Source organism: Melanerpes formicivorus, unplaced genomic scaffold (assembly GCF_026170545.1).
Source record: "Melanerpes formicivorus ecotype bairdi unplaced genomic scaffold, bMelFor1.0.p_v2 SCAF_8, whole genome shotgun sequence".
In the NCBI taxonomy this organism is placed as follows: Eukaryota; Metazoa; Chordata; class Aves; order Piciformes; family Picidae; genus Melanerpes; species Melanerpes formicivorus.
In genome coordinates this window covers 27,744,590-27,759,650 of record NW_027142360.1, presented here as the reverse complement: position 1 = coordinate 27,759,650, position 15,061 = coordinate 27,744,590, and the positions used below count along the sequence as shown (strand labels likewise).

General features: G+C 62.9%; 1 protein-coding gene across 1 annotated transcript; it reads left to right on the top strand.

The window, feature by feature from the left end:
- The first annotated feature begins 799 nt into the window (after positions 1-799).
- Positions 800-8,154, top strand: NDUFA12 (NADH:ubiquinone oxidoreductase subunit A12). Its single transcript, XM_068142849.1, has 4 exons — positions 800-931; positions 4,568-4,650; positions 5,329-5,416; positions 7,884-8,154. The coding sequence occupies exons 1-4, from the start codon at positions 843-845 to the stop codon at positions 8,062-8,064; spliced, it is 441 nt and encodes a 146-aa protein (XP_067998950.1). The 5' UTR covers positions 800-842; the 3' UTR covers positions 8,065-8,154.
- Positions 8,155-15,061: the final 6,907 nt, after the last annotated feature.

The window sequence follows — 15,061 nt, the reverse complement described above, 5'->3', positions numbered from 1 at the left end:
GAGGACTGAGGCTGCCTGCACCCTGCATGCTGAAATGGTTCAGTAGTTGTGGGACCTCTTCCTTTCTCAGGCTGGGTGCAGAGTGGGTTGGGAGCAGCCCTGGAGAAAGAGCCTTGGGGGTGCTGGGTGCTGAGCAGCTCCCCAGGAGCCAGCAGTGCCTCCTGCAGCCCTCAGGCAGCTGTGTGCTGGGCTGCAGCCAGAGCAGGGTGGGCAGCAGGGCAGCAGAGGGGATCCTGCCCCTGGGCTCTGCTCAGACCTCACCTCCAACCCTGCCTCCCGTTCGAGGGAGAGGGATCTGCTGCAGGGGGGCAAGGGAGGCTGTGAGGAAATGACTCCAACATCTCTCTTGTGAAGAGAGGCTGAGAGCCCTGGGGCTGTTCCGGTGGGAGAGGAGGCTGAAGGGGGATCTGGTCACTGCCTGTAACCATCTGGGAGGTGGGTGCCAGGGTGAAGGTGCCAGGGTGAAGGTGCCAGGCTCCGTGTGGTGGTGCCCCGCAGTGGGACAAGGAACACGTGCTACAAGCCGGACCCCGGGAGCGTGCACTTCAACAGGAGGTCAGCTCCCTCCCTGCCCCTTCTCGGGGCTGGGCCAGGCCCAAGCCGGCGCCACACGCCGCGTCCCGGCGGTGCGGGCAGCCCCCCGCAGCTGCGGCCAGCCGGGCAGCCGCCAGAGCCCTCCCGCGGCCAGGAGCGGGGCGGCCGCGGGGCAGGGGCGGGGCGGCCGCGGGGCAGGGGCGGGGCGGCCGCGGGGCAGGGGCGGGGCGGCGGGCAGGGGCGGGGCTGCGGGCAGGGGCGGGGCTGCGGGCAGGGGCGGGGCGGAGCAGGAGCGGCGCCGCCCCAAGATGGCGGAGTACGTGCAGGTGTTGCGGCGGGCGCTGAAGCACCTGGGCGGGCACGGCGGCGTCCGCGGCGCCCTGCTGCAGCTGCTGAGGTAAGGAGGGGCCGGCCGCGCCCGCAGCCCCCGGCGGGACCGCTCCCCGCGCCCCTCCCGCCGCCCCGCGGGGTCACCTTGAGCGGGGCATGGCCGCCTTGCCCGGGCCGTGGCTCAGGCCGAGCGGGAGCGCTGCGGGGCCAGGCGTCAAGAGGAGGCCGCTGGCAGCAGCGGGCACTGGGGGGGCACTGGGGGGGCACTGGGGGGGGCACTGGGGGGGCACAGCGCTCCCCTGGCAGCAGCGGGCACTGGGCACAGCGCTCCCCTAGCAGCAGCGGGCACTGGGGGGGCACAGCGCTCCCCTGGCAGCAGCGGGCACTGGGGGGGCACTGGGGGGGCACAGCGCTCCCCTGGCAGCAGCGGGCACTGGGGGGGCACAGCGCTCCCCTGGCAGCAGCGGGCACTGGGCACAGCGTTCCCTTGGCAGCAGGGGGCGCTAGGGGGGCACAGCGCTCCCCTGGCAGCAGCGGGCACTGGGGGGGGCACAGCGCTCCCCTGGCAGCAGCAGGCACTGGGGGGGCACAGCGCTCCCCTGGCAGCAGCGGGCACTGGGGGGGCACAGCGCTCCCCTGGCAGCAGCGGGCACTGGGGGGGCACTGGGGGGGCACAGCGCTCCCCTGGCAGCAGCGGGCACTGGGGGGGCACAGCGCTCCCCTGGCAGCAGCGGGCACTGGGGGGGCACAGCGCTCCCCTGGCAGCAGGGGGCACTGGGGGGGCACAGCGCTCCCCTGGCAGCAGCGGGCACTGGGGGGGCACAGCGCTCCCCTGGCAGCAGCGGGCACTGGGCACAGCGTTCCCTTGGCAGCAGGGGGCGCTAGGGGGGCACAGCGCTCCCCTGGCAGCAGCGGGCACTGGGGGGGGCACAGCGCTCCCCTGGCAGCAGCAGGCACTGGGGGGGCACAGCGCTCCCCTGGCAGCAGCGGGCACTGGGGGGGCACAGCGCTCCCCTGGCAGCAGTGGGCACTGGGCACAGCGCTCCCCTGGCAGCAGGGGGCGCTAGGGGGGCACAGCGCTCCCCTGGCAGCAGCGGGCACTGGGCACAGCGCTCCCCTGGCAGCAGCAGGGGGCGCTAGGGGGGCACAGCGCTCCCTTGGCAGCAGCGGGCACTGGGGGGGCACTGGGGGGGCACAGCGCTCCCCTGGCAGCAGCGGGCACTGGGCACAGCGCTCCCCTGGCAGGCTCCGGACGCTCTCTCCCTTCAGGCACCGCATGCCCCCCGGTGCCGAGCCGCCGGCATCGCTCGGGCAGGCTCTCCCGGGACCCAGGCTCGGTCCTTCCGAGGTGCCGCAGCCTCCTGCCGTGCTCCTGCCGTGCTCCTGCCGCCCTCCTGCCGCCCTCCTGCCGCCGTGCTGGCCCCACCGGCTGTGCTCTCCCTCGGCTCAGCTCGCTGGCAGCCCCCATGGACCGCCCGGTGTGCAGAGCCGAAAGCTGCGCCGGTGCTGGAGCCCAGGGGTGGAAGTGGACCTCTGGCACTCCCACCCCTGCGCCTGGCTGTGTGGCAGCAGTGGCAGCCCTGGGCTGTGCCCAGCTGGGGGTGGCCCCGGAGGCGTTTTCTGCAGAGCTCCCTGCAGCCACTCGTTGTGGGCACGGCTGGGGACGTTGCTCCCCGAGCACAGAGCCTCGCCCGCACGACATTTGCTCCCTTTCATCCCAGCACGCCGCTCCTGTGCCTTGCGAGGGGAGCTCTGCCTTGAGAGGGGAGCTCTGCCTTGAGAGGGGAGCTGTGCCTTGAGAGGGGAGCTCTGCCTTGTGAGGGGAGCTGTGCCTTGAGAGGGGAGCTGTGCCTTGAGAGGGGAGCTGTGCCTTGAGAGGGGAGCTGTGCCTTGTGAGGGGAGCTGTGCCTTGAGAGGGGAGCTGTGCCTTGTGAGGGGAGCTCTGCCTTGAGAGGGGAGCTGTGCCTTGAGAGGGGAGCTGTGCCTTGAGAGGGGAGCTGTGCCTTGTGAGGGGAGCTGTGCCTTGAGAGGGGAGCTGTGCCTTGAGAGGGGAGCTCTGCCTTGTGAGGGGAGCTCTGCCTTGAGAGGGGAGCTCTGCCTTGAGAGGGGAGCTCTGCCTTGTGAGGGGAGCTCTGCCTTGAGAGGGGAGCTCTGCCTTGAGAGGGGAGCTCTGCCTTGTGAGGGGAGCTGTGCCTTGAGAGGGGAGCTGTGCCTTGTGAGGGGAGCTGTGCCTTGAGAGGGGAGCTGTGCCTTGTGAGGGGAGCTCTGCCTTGTGAGGGGAGCTGTGCCTTGAGAGGGGAGCTGTGCCTTGTGAGGGGAGCTGTGCCTTGAGAGGGGAGCTCTGCCTTGTGAGGGGAGCTGTGCCTTGAGAGGGGAGCTGTGCCTTGTGAGGGGAGCTGTGCCTTGAGAGGGGAGCTCTGCCTTGAGAGGGGAGCTGTGCCTTGAGAGGGGAGCTGTGCCTTGTGAGGGGAGCTGTGCCTTGTGAGGGGAGCTCTGCCTTGAGAGGGGAGCTCTGCCTTGTGAGGGGAGCTGTGCCTTGTGAGGGGAGCTGTGCCTTGTGAGGGGAGCTGTGCCTTGAGAGGGGAGCTCTGCCTTGAGAGGGGAGCTGTGCCTTGAGAGGGGAGCTCTGCCTTGTGGCGCTGCCCGACTGAAGCTGCTCCCAGCCAGGAGCAGCTGCACGTTCCCTGATGTGCTCTTTGTGTTCAGGTCCTTGATGACTTAGAACCTGGGAGAGTAAACTTTCCCTGTGTGATGCTGCTGGGGATGAATGCCAGCAGAGAGGAGAGGTGCAGGTGTGGGGTGAGAGAGCACCTCAGCCACTGCAAGGTGCTGTTACCAGAGTGCAAACCACGGGCTCAGTTGAGTTGTTGGTGGGCACAGGGCTGTGAGGGCATGCTCTGTGCCTGAAGTGCTCTGCACCTTACCTGGGGCAGTGCCAGCCTCCAGGGGTGGCAGGTCAGTGTTTGCATCTTTCAGGGTTCCACTCAAGCTAGAGGTGGGCAATGTGAAGAGTTCAGCCTGCACTCCAGTGGCTTAAAATGTTGCTGCTCCTCTGCTGGAGGGCAGTGCCCACCCTGCGCTGTGAGCTCTCTGAAGCTGCTTCAGTGCTGGCCCTGCCCATGGCAGCTCTCAACTGCAGTGGTGGCAATGAGGAGTTGAGAAGAATGGTGACACCTGCAAAGTGCCCTGGCCTGCCTCTGGGCCTCTCTTCCGTGGTACTTGAGGCTGTGTGGGTGTTGTGCTGTGCTGTGCTGTGCAGCAGAGGTGCTTCATCTCCCCTGCAAAGAGCTGCTAAAGGAGCAGTGGCTCCCCAGAGCCTCTCTCTGTGGCTGCTGTTCTCCCCTCAGTGGGAGCCTTGCTGCCAGAGCTGCAGGGAGTGCTGATTGTGTTTGGATCCCTCAGGCTTGGAGAGGGTTTCTTGAGTAGCTTCACACATGTGTCTGTAGGAGTTTTCCTTACAGGTTTTTAACAGCCCCTAAGAAACAGCTTGCCCAGGGGGGCTGTGGCTGTCCCTCCCTGGAGGTGCTCAGGGCCAGGCTGGATGAGGCCCTGAGCAGCCTGGGCTGGTGGGGGGGTCCCTGCCCATGGCAGGGGGCTGGCACTGGATGGTTTTTAAGGTCCCTCCCAGCCCAAGCCATGCTGTGGCTCTCTGAAGCCCCTGTCCCAGCTTCCCTGTAAGAGCAGTGCTGTCCTGGCCCCCCAGGGTGAATGACCTGAAGACTGGCACGCTGGTGGGAACCGACAAGTACGGCAACAGGTACTACGAGGACAAGAGAAACTTCTTTGGTGAGTGTGCTGCTGGGCACCTCCTGCCTGCCCAGCCTGGGGGCTGCCTGCCCAGCCTGGGGGCTGCCTGCCCAGCCTGGGGGCTGCCTGCCTGGCTGGGGCAGGGGGCTCAGGGAGCTGCTTTAGCATCTTCTGAGGCCTCACCTGCAGGGCTGTGGCTGGCTCTGGGGCCCCCAACACGACAGAGACAGAGGCCTGAGGGAGTGGGTCCAGAGGAGGCTACCAGGATGGTCAGAGGGCTGCAGAGCCTCCCCTGTGGGGACAGGCTGGGGGAGCTGGGGCTGTTCAGCCTGGAGAAGAGAAGGCTCCAGGGAGACCTCAGAGCTGCATCTCAGTATCTGCAGGGGCTGGGGAGGGACTGCTCAGAAGGGGCTGTGGGGATAGGCCCAGGGGCAGTGGTTTGGAACTGGAGCAGGGCAGAGGTAGGTTGGGCATCAGGAGGGAGCTCTGCACAGGGAGGGTGGTGATTACCTTATCAGCTTCTGTTTGCTGTTACTTACCCAGGAGCTGATGTTTGTGTCCCTGTGAAAGCATCCAGCTCAGCCATGGGAAGTGCAGTGGGAAGAGAAAGGCATGGGAAAACCCCAAGCTGCCCTGCCTTGGCATCCCTGTGGGCAAAGCACTCTGCTGGGGGCTTGGTGAAGCCTCTGCAGGGGCTGATGCAGTGTTTGTGTGCAGGCAGGCACAGATGGGTCATCTACACCGAGGAGATGAACGGCAAGAACACCTTCTGGGAGGTGGATGGAAGCATGGTGCCCCCTGAGTGGTGAGTCCTGCAGCCTGCTGATCCCACTCTGCCTCCCTGGTGGCTTGTGCAAAGCAGGAGATCAAAACCCCAGCCAGCCAGCTGACCAAAACTACCAACCCACCCAGAGCCCCAGCACCCAAACCAACCCACCCAGAGCCCCAGCACCCAGACCAGCCCACCCAGAGCCCCAGCACCCAAACCAACCCACCCAGAGCCCCAGCACCCAAACCAACCCACCCAGAGCCCCAGCACCCAAACCAACCCACCCAGAGCCCCAGCACCCAGACCAGCCCACCCAGAGCCCCAGCACCCAAACCAACCCACCCAGAGCCCCAGCACCCAAACCAACCCACCCAGAGCCCCAGCACCCAAACCAGCCCACCCAGAGCCCCAGCACCCAAACCAGCCCACCCAGAGCCCCAGCACCCAGACCAGCTCACCCAGAGCCCCAGCACCCAAACCAGCCCACCCAGAGCCCCAGCACCCAGACCAACCCACCCAGAGCCCCAGCACCCAAACCAACCCACCCAGAGCCCCAGCACCCAAACCAACCCACCCAGAGCCCCAGCACCCAAACCAGCCCACCCAGAGCCCCAGCACCCAAACCAGCCCACCCAGAGCCCCAGCACCCAGACCAGCTCACCCAGAGCCCCAGCACCCAAACCAGCCCACCCAGAGCCCCAGCACCCAGACCAACCCACCCAGAGCCCCAGCACCCAAACCAACCCACCCAGAGCCCCAGCACCCAAACCAACCCACCCAGAGCCCCAGCACCCAAACCAGCCCACCCAGAGCCCCAGCACCCAAACCAACCCACCCAGAGCCCCAGCACCCAGACCAGCTCACCCAGAGCCCCAGCACCCAGACCAGCTCACCCAGAGCCCCAGCACCCAGACCAGCCCACCCAGAGCCCCAGCACCCAAACCAGCCCACCCAGAGCCCCAGCACCCAAACCAACCCACCCAGAGCCCCAGCACCCAAACCAACCCACCCAGAGCCCCAGCACCCAAACCAACCCACCCAGAGCCCCAGCACCCAAACCAACCCACCCAGAGCCCCAGCACCCAAACCAACCCACCCAGAGCCCCAGCACCCAGACCAGCCCACCCAGAGCCCCAGCACCCAGACCAACCCACCCAGAGCCCCAGCACCCAAACCAACCCACCCAGAGCCCCAGCACCCAAACCAACCCACCCAGAGCCCCAGCACCCAAACCAACCCACCCAGAGCCCCAGCACCCAGACCAGCTCACCCAGAGCCCCAGCACCCAGACCAGCTCACCCAGAGCCCCAGCACCCAAACCAACCCACCCAGAGCCCCAGCACCCAGACCAGCCCACCCAGAGCCCCAGCACCCAGACCAACCCACCCAGAGCCCCAGCACCCAAACCAACCCACCCAGAGCCCCAGCACCCAAACCAACCCACCCAGAGCCCCAGCACCCAAACCAACCCACCCAGAGCCCCAGCACCCAAACCAACCCACCCAGAGCCCCAGCACCCAAACCAGCCCACCCAGAGCCCCAGCACCCAGACCAGCCCACCCAGAGCCCCAGCACCCAGACCAGCCCACCCAGAGCCCCAGCACCCAGACCAGCCAACCCACCCAGACCCCCAACACCCAGAGCAGCAAAACAACCAGCTTGTGACACAAGATGCTTTAAAGGATGGAAATCCACTCAGGTTTCTTTCTGCACACACAGTAAATGTGAGGCCTGGTTTTAGAGACCCTGGCACAGGCTGCCCAGGGAGGCTGCTGTGGATGTCCTCTTCCTGGAGGTGTCCAAGGCCAGGCTGGATGAGGCCCTGAGCAGCCTGGGCTGCTGGGAGGGGTCCCTGCCCATGGCAGGGGGTCGGGGCTGGATGAGCTTGTGGATCCCTTCCAGCCCAAGCCATGCTGTGAATTTCTGAGTGTCTGGACCTGCAGTGCTGTTGGCCCAGGCAGCAGTGGGAGGTGGCCCAGGCAGCAGTGGGAGGTGGCCTGAGGAGGTGCTGTGGGGGGCTGGTCACTGGGGCACCTTGCCTGTTTCATTCTGTGCTGCATGCTGGGTGCCGTGCCTGGGGTGGGCTACCTCAGCTCCTGAACTGTCTCTCCTGAGAGCATCTGGGGAGTACATGGGCAGACTCTCTACTCAGTTTTGGTTCAAAATGACCTTCAGTGCAGTCAGTGCTGTTTTCTGTCTGTCCTCAAGCACTCCCCTGAGGCCCTTCTGGAGCTGAGGGGCCCAGACCTGGACACAGCGTTCCAGCTGCAGCCTCAGCAGGGCAGAGCGGGGCGGGAGGAGAACCTCTCTGGGGCTGCTCACCACAGCCCTTCTGATCTGCCCCAGGATGCTCTTTGGCCTCCTTCAGAGCCTCCTTCAGAGCCACTCTGAGCTGCAGTGCCCACAGCCACCGAGGGTGTGCTGGGCAGAGGCCCCGCGGGGGTCGGGCCGGGGCGGGCGCGCAGCCCCTGCTGAGCGGCAGTGTCTGTGCCTCTCTCCCCAGGCACCGCTGGCTGCACTGCATGACAGAGGAGCCTCCCACCACCCACCCTCCCGTGGCTCGGAAGTTCATCTGGGAGACACACCAGTTCAACCTGAGCGGCACCCCCGGGCAGTACGTGCCCTACTCCACCACCCGCAGGAAGGTGCAGGAGTGGGTGCCGCCCGCAGCAGCCAGCCAGTGACAGCAGCAGCAGCAGCAGCAGCCCTCCCCTGCCTGGCGCTGCACATCCTCTCTGCACTGCTTGCCAGCCAAATAAAAGCCTCCTCTGACAGCTCTGCCTCGGTGTGTTGCCGTGGGGGAAAGCCTGGGGAAGAGGGAGAGGACGGAGCCCCTGGCAAGCCTTCGTCCCACGGAGATCCTGGGCTGTGGCTGTGCTGGCAGAGGCTCTGTCCCCACAGCAGCAGCATTCCCCTGGCAGTGGCTGCTCAGGTTTGTACTGTCCAGTGCAAAGGGAGATTTGAAGGCCTGGGGCTGGCAGGAATCTGCTCCACCCCTCCTCACCCTCCTGCTGCTCCTGCCCTGGGGCTTGCATGGCTGCTGCATGCTTTGTTCCCCTTCCTGCTGCTCACCCTGGGCCTTGCATGGCTGCTGCATGCTTGCTTCCCCCTCCTGCTGCTCCTGCCCTGGGGCTTGCATGGCTGCTGCATGCTTTGTTCCCCCTCCTGCTGCTCACCCTGGGGCTTGCATGGCTGCTCCATGCTTGCTTCCCCCTCCTGCTGCTCTCACCCTGGGGCTTGCATGGCTGCTCCATGCTTGCTTCCCCCTCCTGCTGCTCTCACCCTGGGGCTTGCATGGCTGCTCCATGCTTGCTTCCCCCTCTTGCTGCTCACCCTGGGGCTTGCATGGCTGCTGCATGCTTGCTTCCCCCTCCTGCTGCTCACCCTGGGGCTTGCATGGCTGCTGCATGCTTGCTTCCCCCTCCTGCTGCTCTCACCCTGGGGCTTGCATGGCTGCTGCATGCTTGCTTCCCCCTCCTGCTGCTCACCCTGGGGCTTGCATGGCTGCTGCATGCTTGCTTCCCCCTCCTGCTGCTCTCACCCTGGGGCTTGCATGGCTGCTGCATGCTTGCTTCCCCCTCCTGCTGCTCCTGCCCTGGGGCTTGCATGGCTGCTGCATGCTTGCTTCCCCCTCCTGCTGCTCACCCTGGGGCTTGCATGGCTGCTGCATGCTTGCTTCCCCCTCCTGCTCTGCTTGTGCAGTGCTTCAGTCTTGTCTTAAATTCTCTTCCCCAGCAGCTCAGCTGCAGGCTGCTGCACTCAGCACTCTGCTGCAGCTCATTGTTAGAGAGCCAGGAGGGGGTTTCAGTGTGTCCTGTGCTTGCTCTTGCCTGGCTGGAAGACAAAATTCCCTCCCTAACAGCCACCCCAGTGGCTGGCTCTGTGCTGGCTTCTTTCCCTTCCCATCCCCACCTGAGAGGGTCACTTAACCCCCAGCTGCTTCCTTATGGACTCAATTGCCACATTAATTCTTTCATTCAGGGTGGTTATTTTTAGCTCTGAACTAGTTGCAGCCTTTCAGTGCCGAGAAGCAGCACTTGCTGAGCTCTCCTAACCTCGTTTACAAAGGATAATGTTTCATGTACTTCAAGTCAACAAAGGCTTCAGAGCAGTATGAGCCATCCTGAGCAGTGCACATGGAAAGGGCTCCTCCAACCTTTCCATCTCCAGCGATGATTTGATCTGACCTTAACGACCAGGCTTGCCCCGGTGCTGCTGAGCAGCTTCATTAACGCTCCTCTGTACATGCCCCGTGGGCACAGAGGTAGGCAGAGCAATTAACCCATTTAGCTCTGGCCTCTGCTGCTTCCTAATGCCCTTTCTGCCTGCTTCATTCCTCCTCCTTCATTGCCCTGTGGATCGGGGGGGTTGCAGTCACTTCCTACACCTCCTGTGCTGGGAAGAGGCCTCGGAGCAGGTTTGTCCTTCCGTGGCCACCTGGAAGAGAAACGCTGAGGGAGCAAAGAGGTTTGAAGGGATTGATGTGCAGCAAGGCTCCACAGAAGGCTTAGGACTCAGTACCTCGGTCTGGAGAGCAGCACCGAAGGGCAGCCAGGAAGGCAGCTCTGGTGAGCAGGAGCCACAGCTGAGAGTGGCCTCCATCGATGGCAGCCACAGCAGCAGCCTGTCACCAAGCCCCCAGATCCTCACCTCCAGGAGCAGCCCTGGCTGTGCAGGCCTGGAGCAGAGGGGCTGGGCTGGGCTGTGCTGTGGGTGGGCACAAACAACACCTGGTGCCCCCCAGCCCTTGGTCCTGGCTGTGGTGGTGGAAAGCAGGCAGTGAATTGGCTCTGCTTGGCAAAACGTTTCACCCCCCGAGGCAGCACCAGCACCACACTGGGGAGCAGGGAGAGCATTTCATAACCATTTCCAGCTGCAGCAGGAGGGGAAATCTCTGACAGGCAAGGAGCTGCTGGGCCGTTTAGGGAAGCTGAAGGGGAGGAAGCCTTGCTGCTTGCTGCCCAGCCTGTGCTGGGCTGTGCTGCCGGCTCCTGCTCTGTGCCCACCCAGCTGCCCCTGGGCACACAACCACCTCACGTTTCTGTGTCCTGCAAGCTCAGCCTTCGCTGCTGGGGATGTCTCCTGCTAAGGTCAGTGCTGGGGAGCAGCCCTGAGTGGGAACTGGAGGGATGATTGCTTGGAACAGTGCTGGGGAGCAGCCCTGAGTGGGAACTGGAGGGATGATTGCTTGGAACAGTGCTGGGGAGCAGCCCTGAGTGGGAACTGGAGGGATGATTGCTTGCAACAGTGCTGGGGAGCAGCCCTGAGTGGGAACTGGAGGGATGATTGCTTGGAACAGTGCTGGGGAGCAGCCCTGAGTGGGAACTGGAGGGATGATTGCTTGGAACAGCGCTGGGGAGCAGCCCTGAGTGGGAACTGGAGGGATGATTGCTTGGGACGCAGCTGGAAGGGATGAGCCCCGGGGGCTGTGATGCCTGCAGGGTGAAGCCATTGAGTTGCTGTGGGGCTGATTCTGCTGGCAGCCTGGGAGAGGGAGCAGATCCTTGCCTTAAGAGGTTAAGGCAACTGCAAGGCTAGAGGCTGTCCCTTCGAGCTGTGTGCACCAGGGGTGTCCACAAGCAGGTTCTGGGGGAGGGGGATGGGACAGAGGCAGCCTTTGAATGGCACTTCAGGGTCCTCACACAAATCCCACGGTGGCAGCGTGGCAGGGGCAGGCCTGTCTCAGTGGAAAGCAGCAGAGCAGGGCATGCCAGCAGGCATGTGCCCAGCAGGAATCTCCTCCCAGGGGCCTGCTGAGCTCTGAACACCTCCCTGCTGCTGCCAAGCAGAGCAGGAGCCTGCAGAGCAAGGCTAATGCTGGCCCTTGCTTCCCACCACCTCCAGCATGGGGTGCAGCAGGAGGAGCTCTGTGCCCTGTGGGCCACCCCAGCTGGCAGCAGGAGCACCACCAGGCTGGGACCACGCTCAGCCTGCAGAGGATCCCAGAGCCCCTGGAGACTGCCCTTTGCTGAGGAGGTAAAACCAGCTGGCTGACCATGTCCTCGTGTGTCTGTGTCGCTGGAGCCCTCACCGTGACACTTCCCCTGCCTGCTGGCTGAGGAGAAGGCTCTGGATGCCTACCTGGACTTCAGTGAAGCTGAAAGCTGCCATTTCAAAGCAGAGTTCCCTGCTGGCTGATCAGAGCCATGAATCCCTTCATTCAGCCCAGGCTCTCCTGCACAACAAACCTGCTAAGGCAGGAGAGGCTGGTGGTGCTGGTGCTGCCCAAACCCTGTGTGTGTGCCTGACCGTGGGAAGAGAGCTGCTGGCTGGTCCTCAAGTGGCTGTTTGGAGCCAGAGCAATGGCTGCAGCATTACAAAAGGCTTTCTCCAACCCAAATTGGTTTGGAATTTGCTCTCATTAGGAAGGATGTGCAGCAAAATGAAACCTTGGAAGCCTGTCTTTTTCTGAGTGCAGCCTGCCCACCCAAAGCTGCAGTGACAGCTGAGTGCCATTCAATGCCTGTCACAGCAGCAGGGGTTACAAAACTGCTCTCACACAGGCTGTGCTGCTGCTGGCCTCACTGAAGCAGCCTGCAGCTCGAGGCACTCCTGCTCTGCACTGAGTTATTTTGCTTCCCCTTTGCCTGGGGTGTGATTTCTCTCCTCCCAGGGACCACTCTCTTCTTCCCTCTGCTGCACCTTTTGATATGCTCACTCTAGGGCAAGGGTTTGCAGGGTTGTTTCACATCCTCCATGGCCCAGAGAGTGTTGGGCTGCTGGGACAGCAAGGCATCCACACACAGCCTGCCTGCAACAGCTGAGGCCTCCTGGTGCAGTGCTCAGCCAGAGGCCTATTCATAGTTTGGGGGTTGAGTGTCACCATCTGCAGAAGCTCAGTGATGCAAACCCAGATCCAGCCCTGGCTGTCCCTGTGCTGCTGCCCTGCTGGCTTGCAGCACCACACTGCCCCAGGAGCAAGGAAGCTGTGGCATGCTTTAAGCTGAGGCAGCTGTGTTGGAAGAGAAAACCACAGAATGGGTTGGGTTGGAAGGGACCTCAAAGCTCATCCAGCTCCAGCCCCCTGCCATGGGCAGGGACACCTGCCCCCAGCCCAGGCTGCTCAGGGCCTCATCCAGCCTGGCCCTGAGCACCTCCAGGGAGGGGACAGCCACAGCCTCCCTGGGCAGCCTGTGCCAGGCTCTTCCCAGCCTCCCTGGAAAGAATTTCTTCTCATCTCCACTCCCAGTCTGCCCTCTCCCAGCTTCAGACCCTTGTCCCTGTGTTTCAGTGTCTGAAAGAGAGCTGCAGGCAGCTGGGGAGGGACTGCTCAGGAGGGGCTGTGGGGATAGGCCCAGGGGCAGTGGTTTGGAACTGGAGCAGGGCAGAGTGAGGTTGGACATCAGGAGGAAGCTCTGCACAGGGAGGCTGGGGAGACACTGGCACAGGCTGCCCAGGGAGGTGGCTGAGCCCCCATCCCTGGGGACATTGAGGCTCAGCCTGGCTGTGTCCCTGGGCAGCCTGCTCCAGCTGGAGCTGTCCCTGCTGCCTGCAGGGGCTTGGACAAGAAGACCTTGGAGGGTCCCTTCCAGGCCAATGGATTCTGTGACTCTGTGATGCCATCAGTGTCATCATGTTGAGCTCATGACTGGGGGATGAGTGTGCAGTGGTGACACAGAGTGCTGTGTGGTTGCTGCTGCTCCCTGGCTGGGCTTTCCTGGGCAAAATTAGCTTAGTTCCAACTCCCCTGACCTCCAGCTGAGTTCTCTCACTAAGATCTGTCTGTCTGTCTAAGCATCTGTCTGGCTATCTGTCTGTCTCTCTACCTCCCCTCCTATCTGTACCTGTTGCTCAAGATCCATCCAGAGGCCACCCCCACAGCCAGCTGTAGGGCTGCAATCTCTCCATGCTTGTTTCTCTGCCAGCACTGCAGGTCCCTCTGAGGTGTGATGCTGGCTCAGCAACACCAATCTCTTTCATCTTGCATTAGCTCAGGTGAAAACACTCCTGTGCAAAGCTGCCCTGGAGCAGCCCATGGAAACAGAGGAGAAAAGGCAGTGCCAGAACCTCTGCTGGCCTGGAGCAGCTGCCTGGTGGCTGCTAGGAAGTTTGCTACCTCAGCTGCCTCAAACAGGCAGGAGGGTGAGCAAGCAGTAAAGCATTTCCAGGGGGCCCAGCTGGCAGGGGGTGAAGCAGCTCTAATGAGCAGCATCTTTACAGGGCACATTTCCTACCCAGCCTGGCCCTGGTGGCACTCAGGCCACAGATGTCACAGGTTGAGAAGCAGGAGGTGCCAGAGGGCTGCCTGTGCAAGGGGAGCTGGAGGATAATTTCTGCTGATGGATGGCTGCTGTTCAGGCCTCCTTCATTAGCTGAGGCAGCCTGCCTGGCACTGCTGGCACTGCTCTGCTCTCCCTGCTGCTGGCTGCTGGCCATGTGCTCCAGTTCAGAGGTGAGTGAACACAAGCATGTGTTTTCAGGTGTCTGATTTGCTCTGTGAGGGCCAAGGGATGCAGGAGGCATCTGTTAGGGAGAGGTCAGAAGTCCTTTGGTGCAGAAGCTGGGGAGAGCATAACAGAATATGCATTTCATTTGGGTCCTCAGTCCAACAAGGTTGAGATTTCCTGTGGGAATGAGGCACAGCTGGACCAGAGTGTAAAGCCAGGGTGGCCAGAGAAGGGCAGCACGGCTGGGGAAGGGTCTGGAGAGCAGGGCTGGGGAGGAGCAGCTGAGGGCCCTGGGGGTGTTCAGCCTGGAGAAGAGGAGGCTGAGGGAGACCTCCTTGCTCTCTGCAGCTCCCTGAGAGGAGGCTGCAGTGGGGTGGGGGTTGGGCTCTGCTCCCCAGCCTCAGGTGAAGCAGTTCTGTGATGCTAACTTCTGAGCTGCTGCAATTTAGCTGCCACAGTCAGGATCATTAAGGAGCACTTCACGTCCTTGCTTTTCAGACAGTTACTCACTTGGCTCTGCTGCTCCTACTGATTTGCCTCACCATTTCACACAGACACAGCCAAACCTTGCTGTGATTTCTGTGCATCTTAGCACTGAAGGCAACCCAAAGTTCACAGCACCAAGACATTATGCTGCCTGTGGCAGAGGGAAAGCTTCTCGTGCTGGGAGTGAGCTTAGGAAGTTGCTGGACCCTGGAGCAGCTCAAGGCATTGCCATATTTTAACTGGAAACTTCATAGATGGAGCTTTCCCCTGCCTGCAGAGAAGGAGACAGAGACTCATGGAACTGTCTGGGTTGGAAAAGCTCTCTGAGACCATCCAGCCCCCACCAGCAACCCAGCACCACCATGGCCACCAAACCATGGCCCCAAGTGCCATGGCCACAGGGCTCTGGAACCCCTCCAGGGCTGGGGACTCCACCACCTCCCTGGGCAGCCTCTGCCAGGCCCTGACCACTCTGGCAGCAGAGAAATTTCTCCTCCTCTCCAAGCTAAGCCTCCCCTGGCACAATTCCAGGCCATTTCCTCTTGTTCCATCACCTGATGCTAGGGAGCAGAGCCCAACCTCACTGCAGCCTCCTTTCAGGGAGCTGTGGGGAGCAGCAAGGTCTCCCTCAGCCTCCTCTGCTCCACACTGAAGAAGAGAAACAGTTCTATGATTCCAAACCTTTATGACTGACAACTCTGTACCTAGAGCCTGCAGGCTCATTCCCAGGTACACATCTGGCAGCACCCTGACTGCAGGAGAGACACTGAGGTGTGACCACGGCTTGGTCCATCACAGCTTTCCTGCT

What these genes read in the sequence shown, in the direction of transcription:
- NDUFA12 (XM_068142849.1), top strand. Translation starts at nt 843, where the DNA reads ATGGCGGAGTACGTGCAGGTGTTGCGGCGGGCGCTGAAGCACCTGGGC. An exon ending in GCCCTGCTGCAGCTGCTGAG is followed by an intron (nt 932 to 4,567) that starts GTAAGGAGGGGC and finishes CTGGCCCCCCAG; the next exon opens with GGTGAATGACCTGAAGACTG. An exon ending in GGACAAGAGAAACTTCTTTG is followed by an intron (nt 4,651 to 5,328) that starts GTGAGTGTGCTG and finishes GTTTGTGTGCAG; the next exon opens with GCAGGCACAGATGGGTCATC.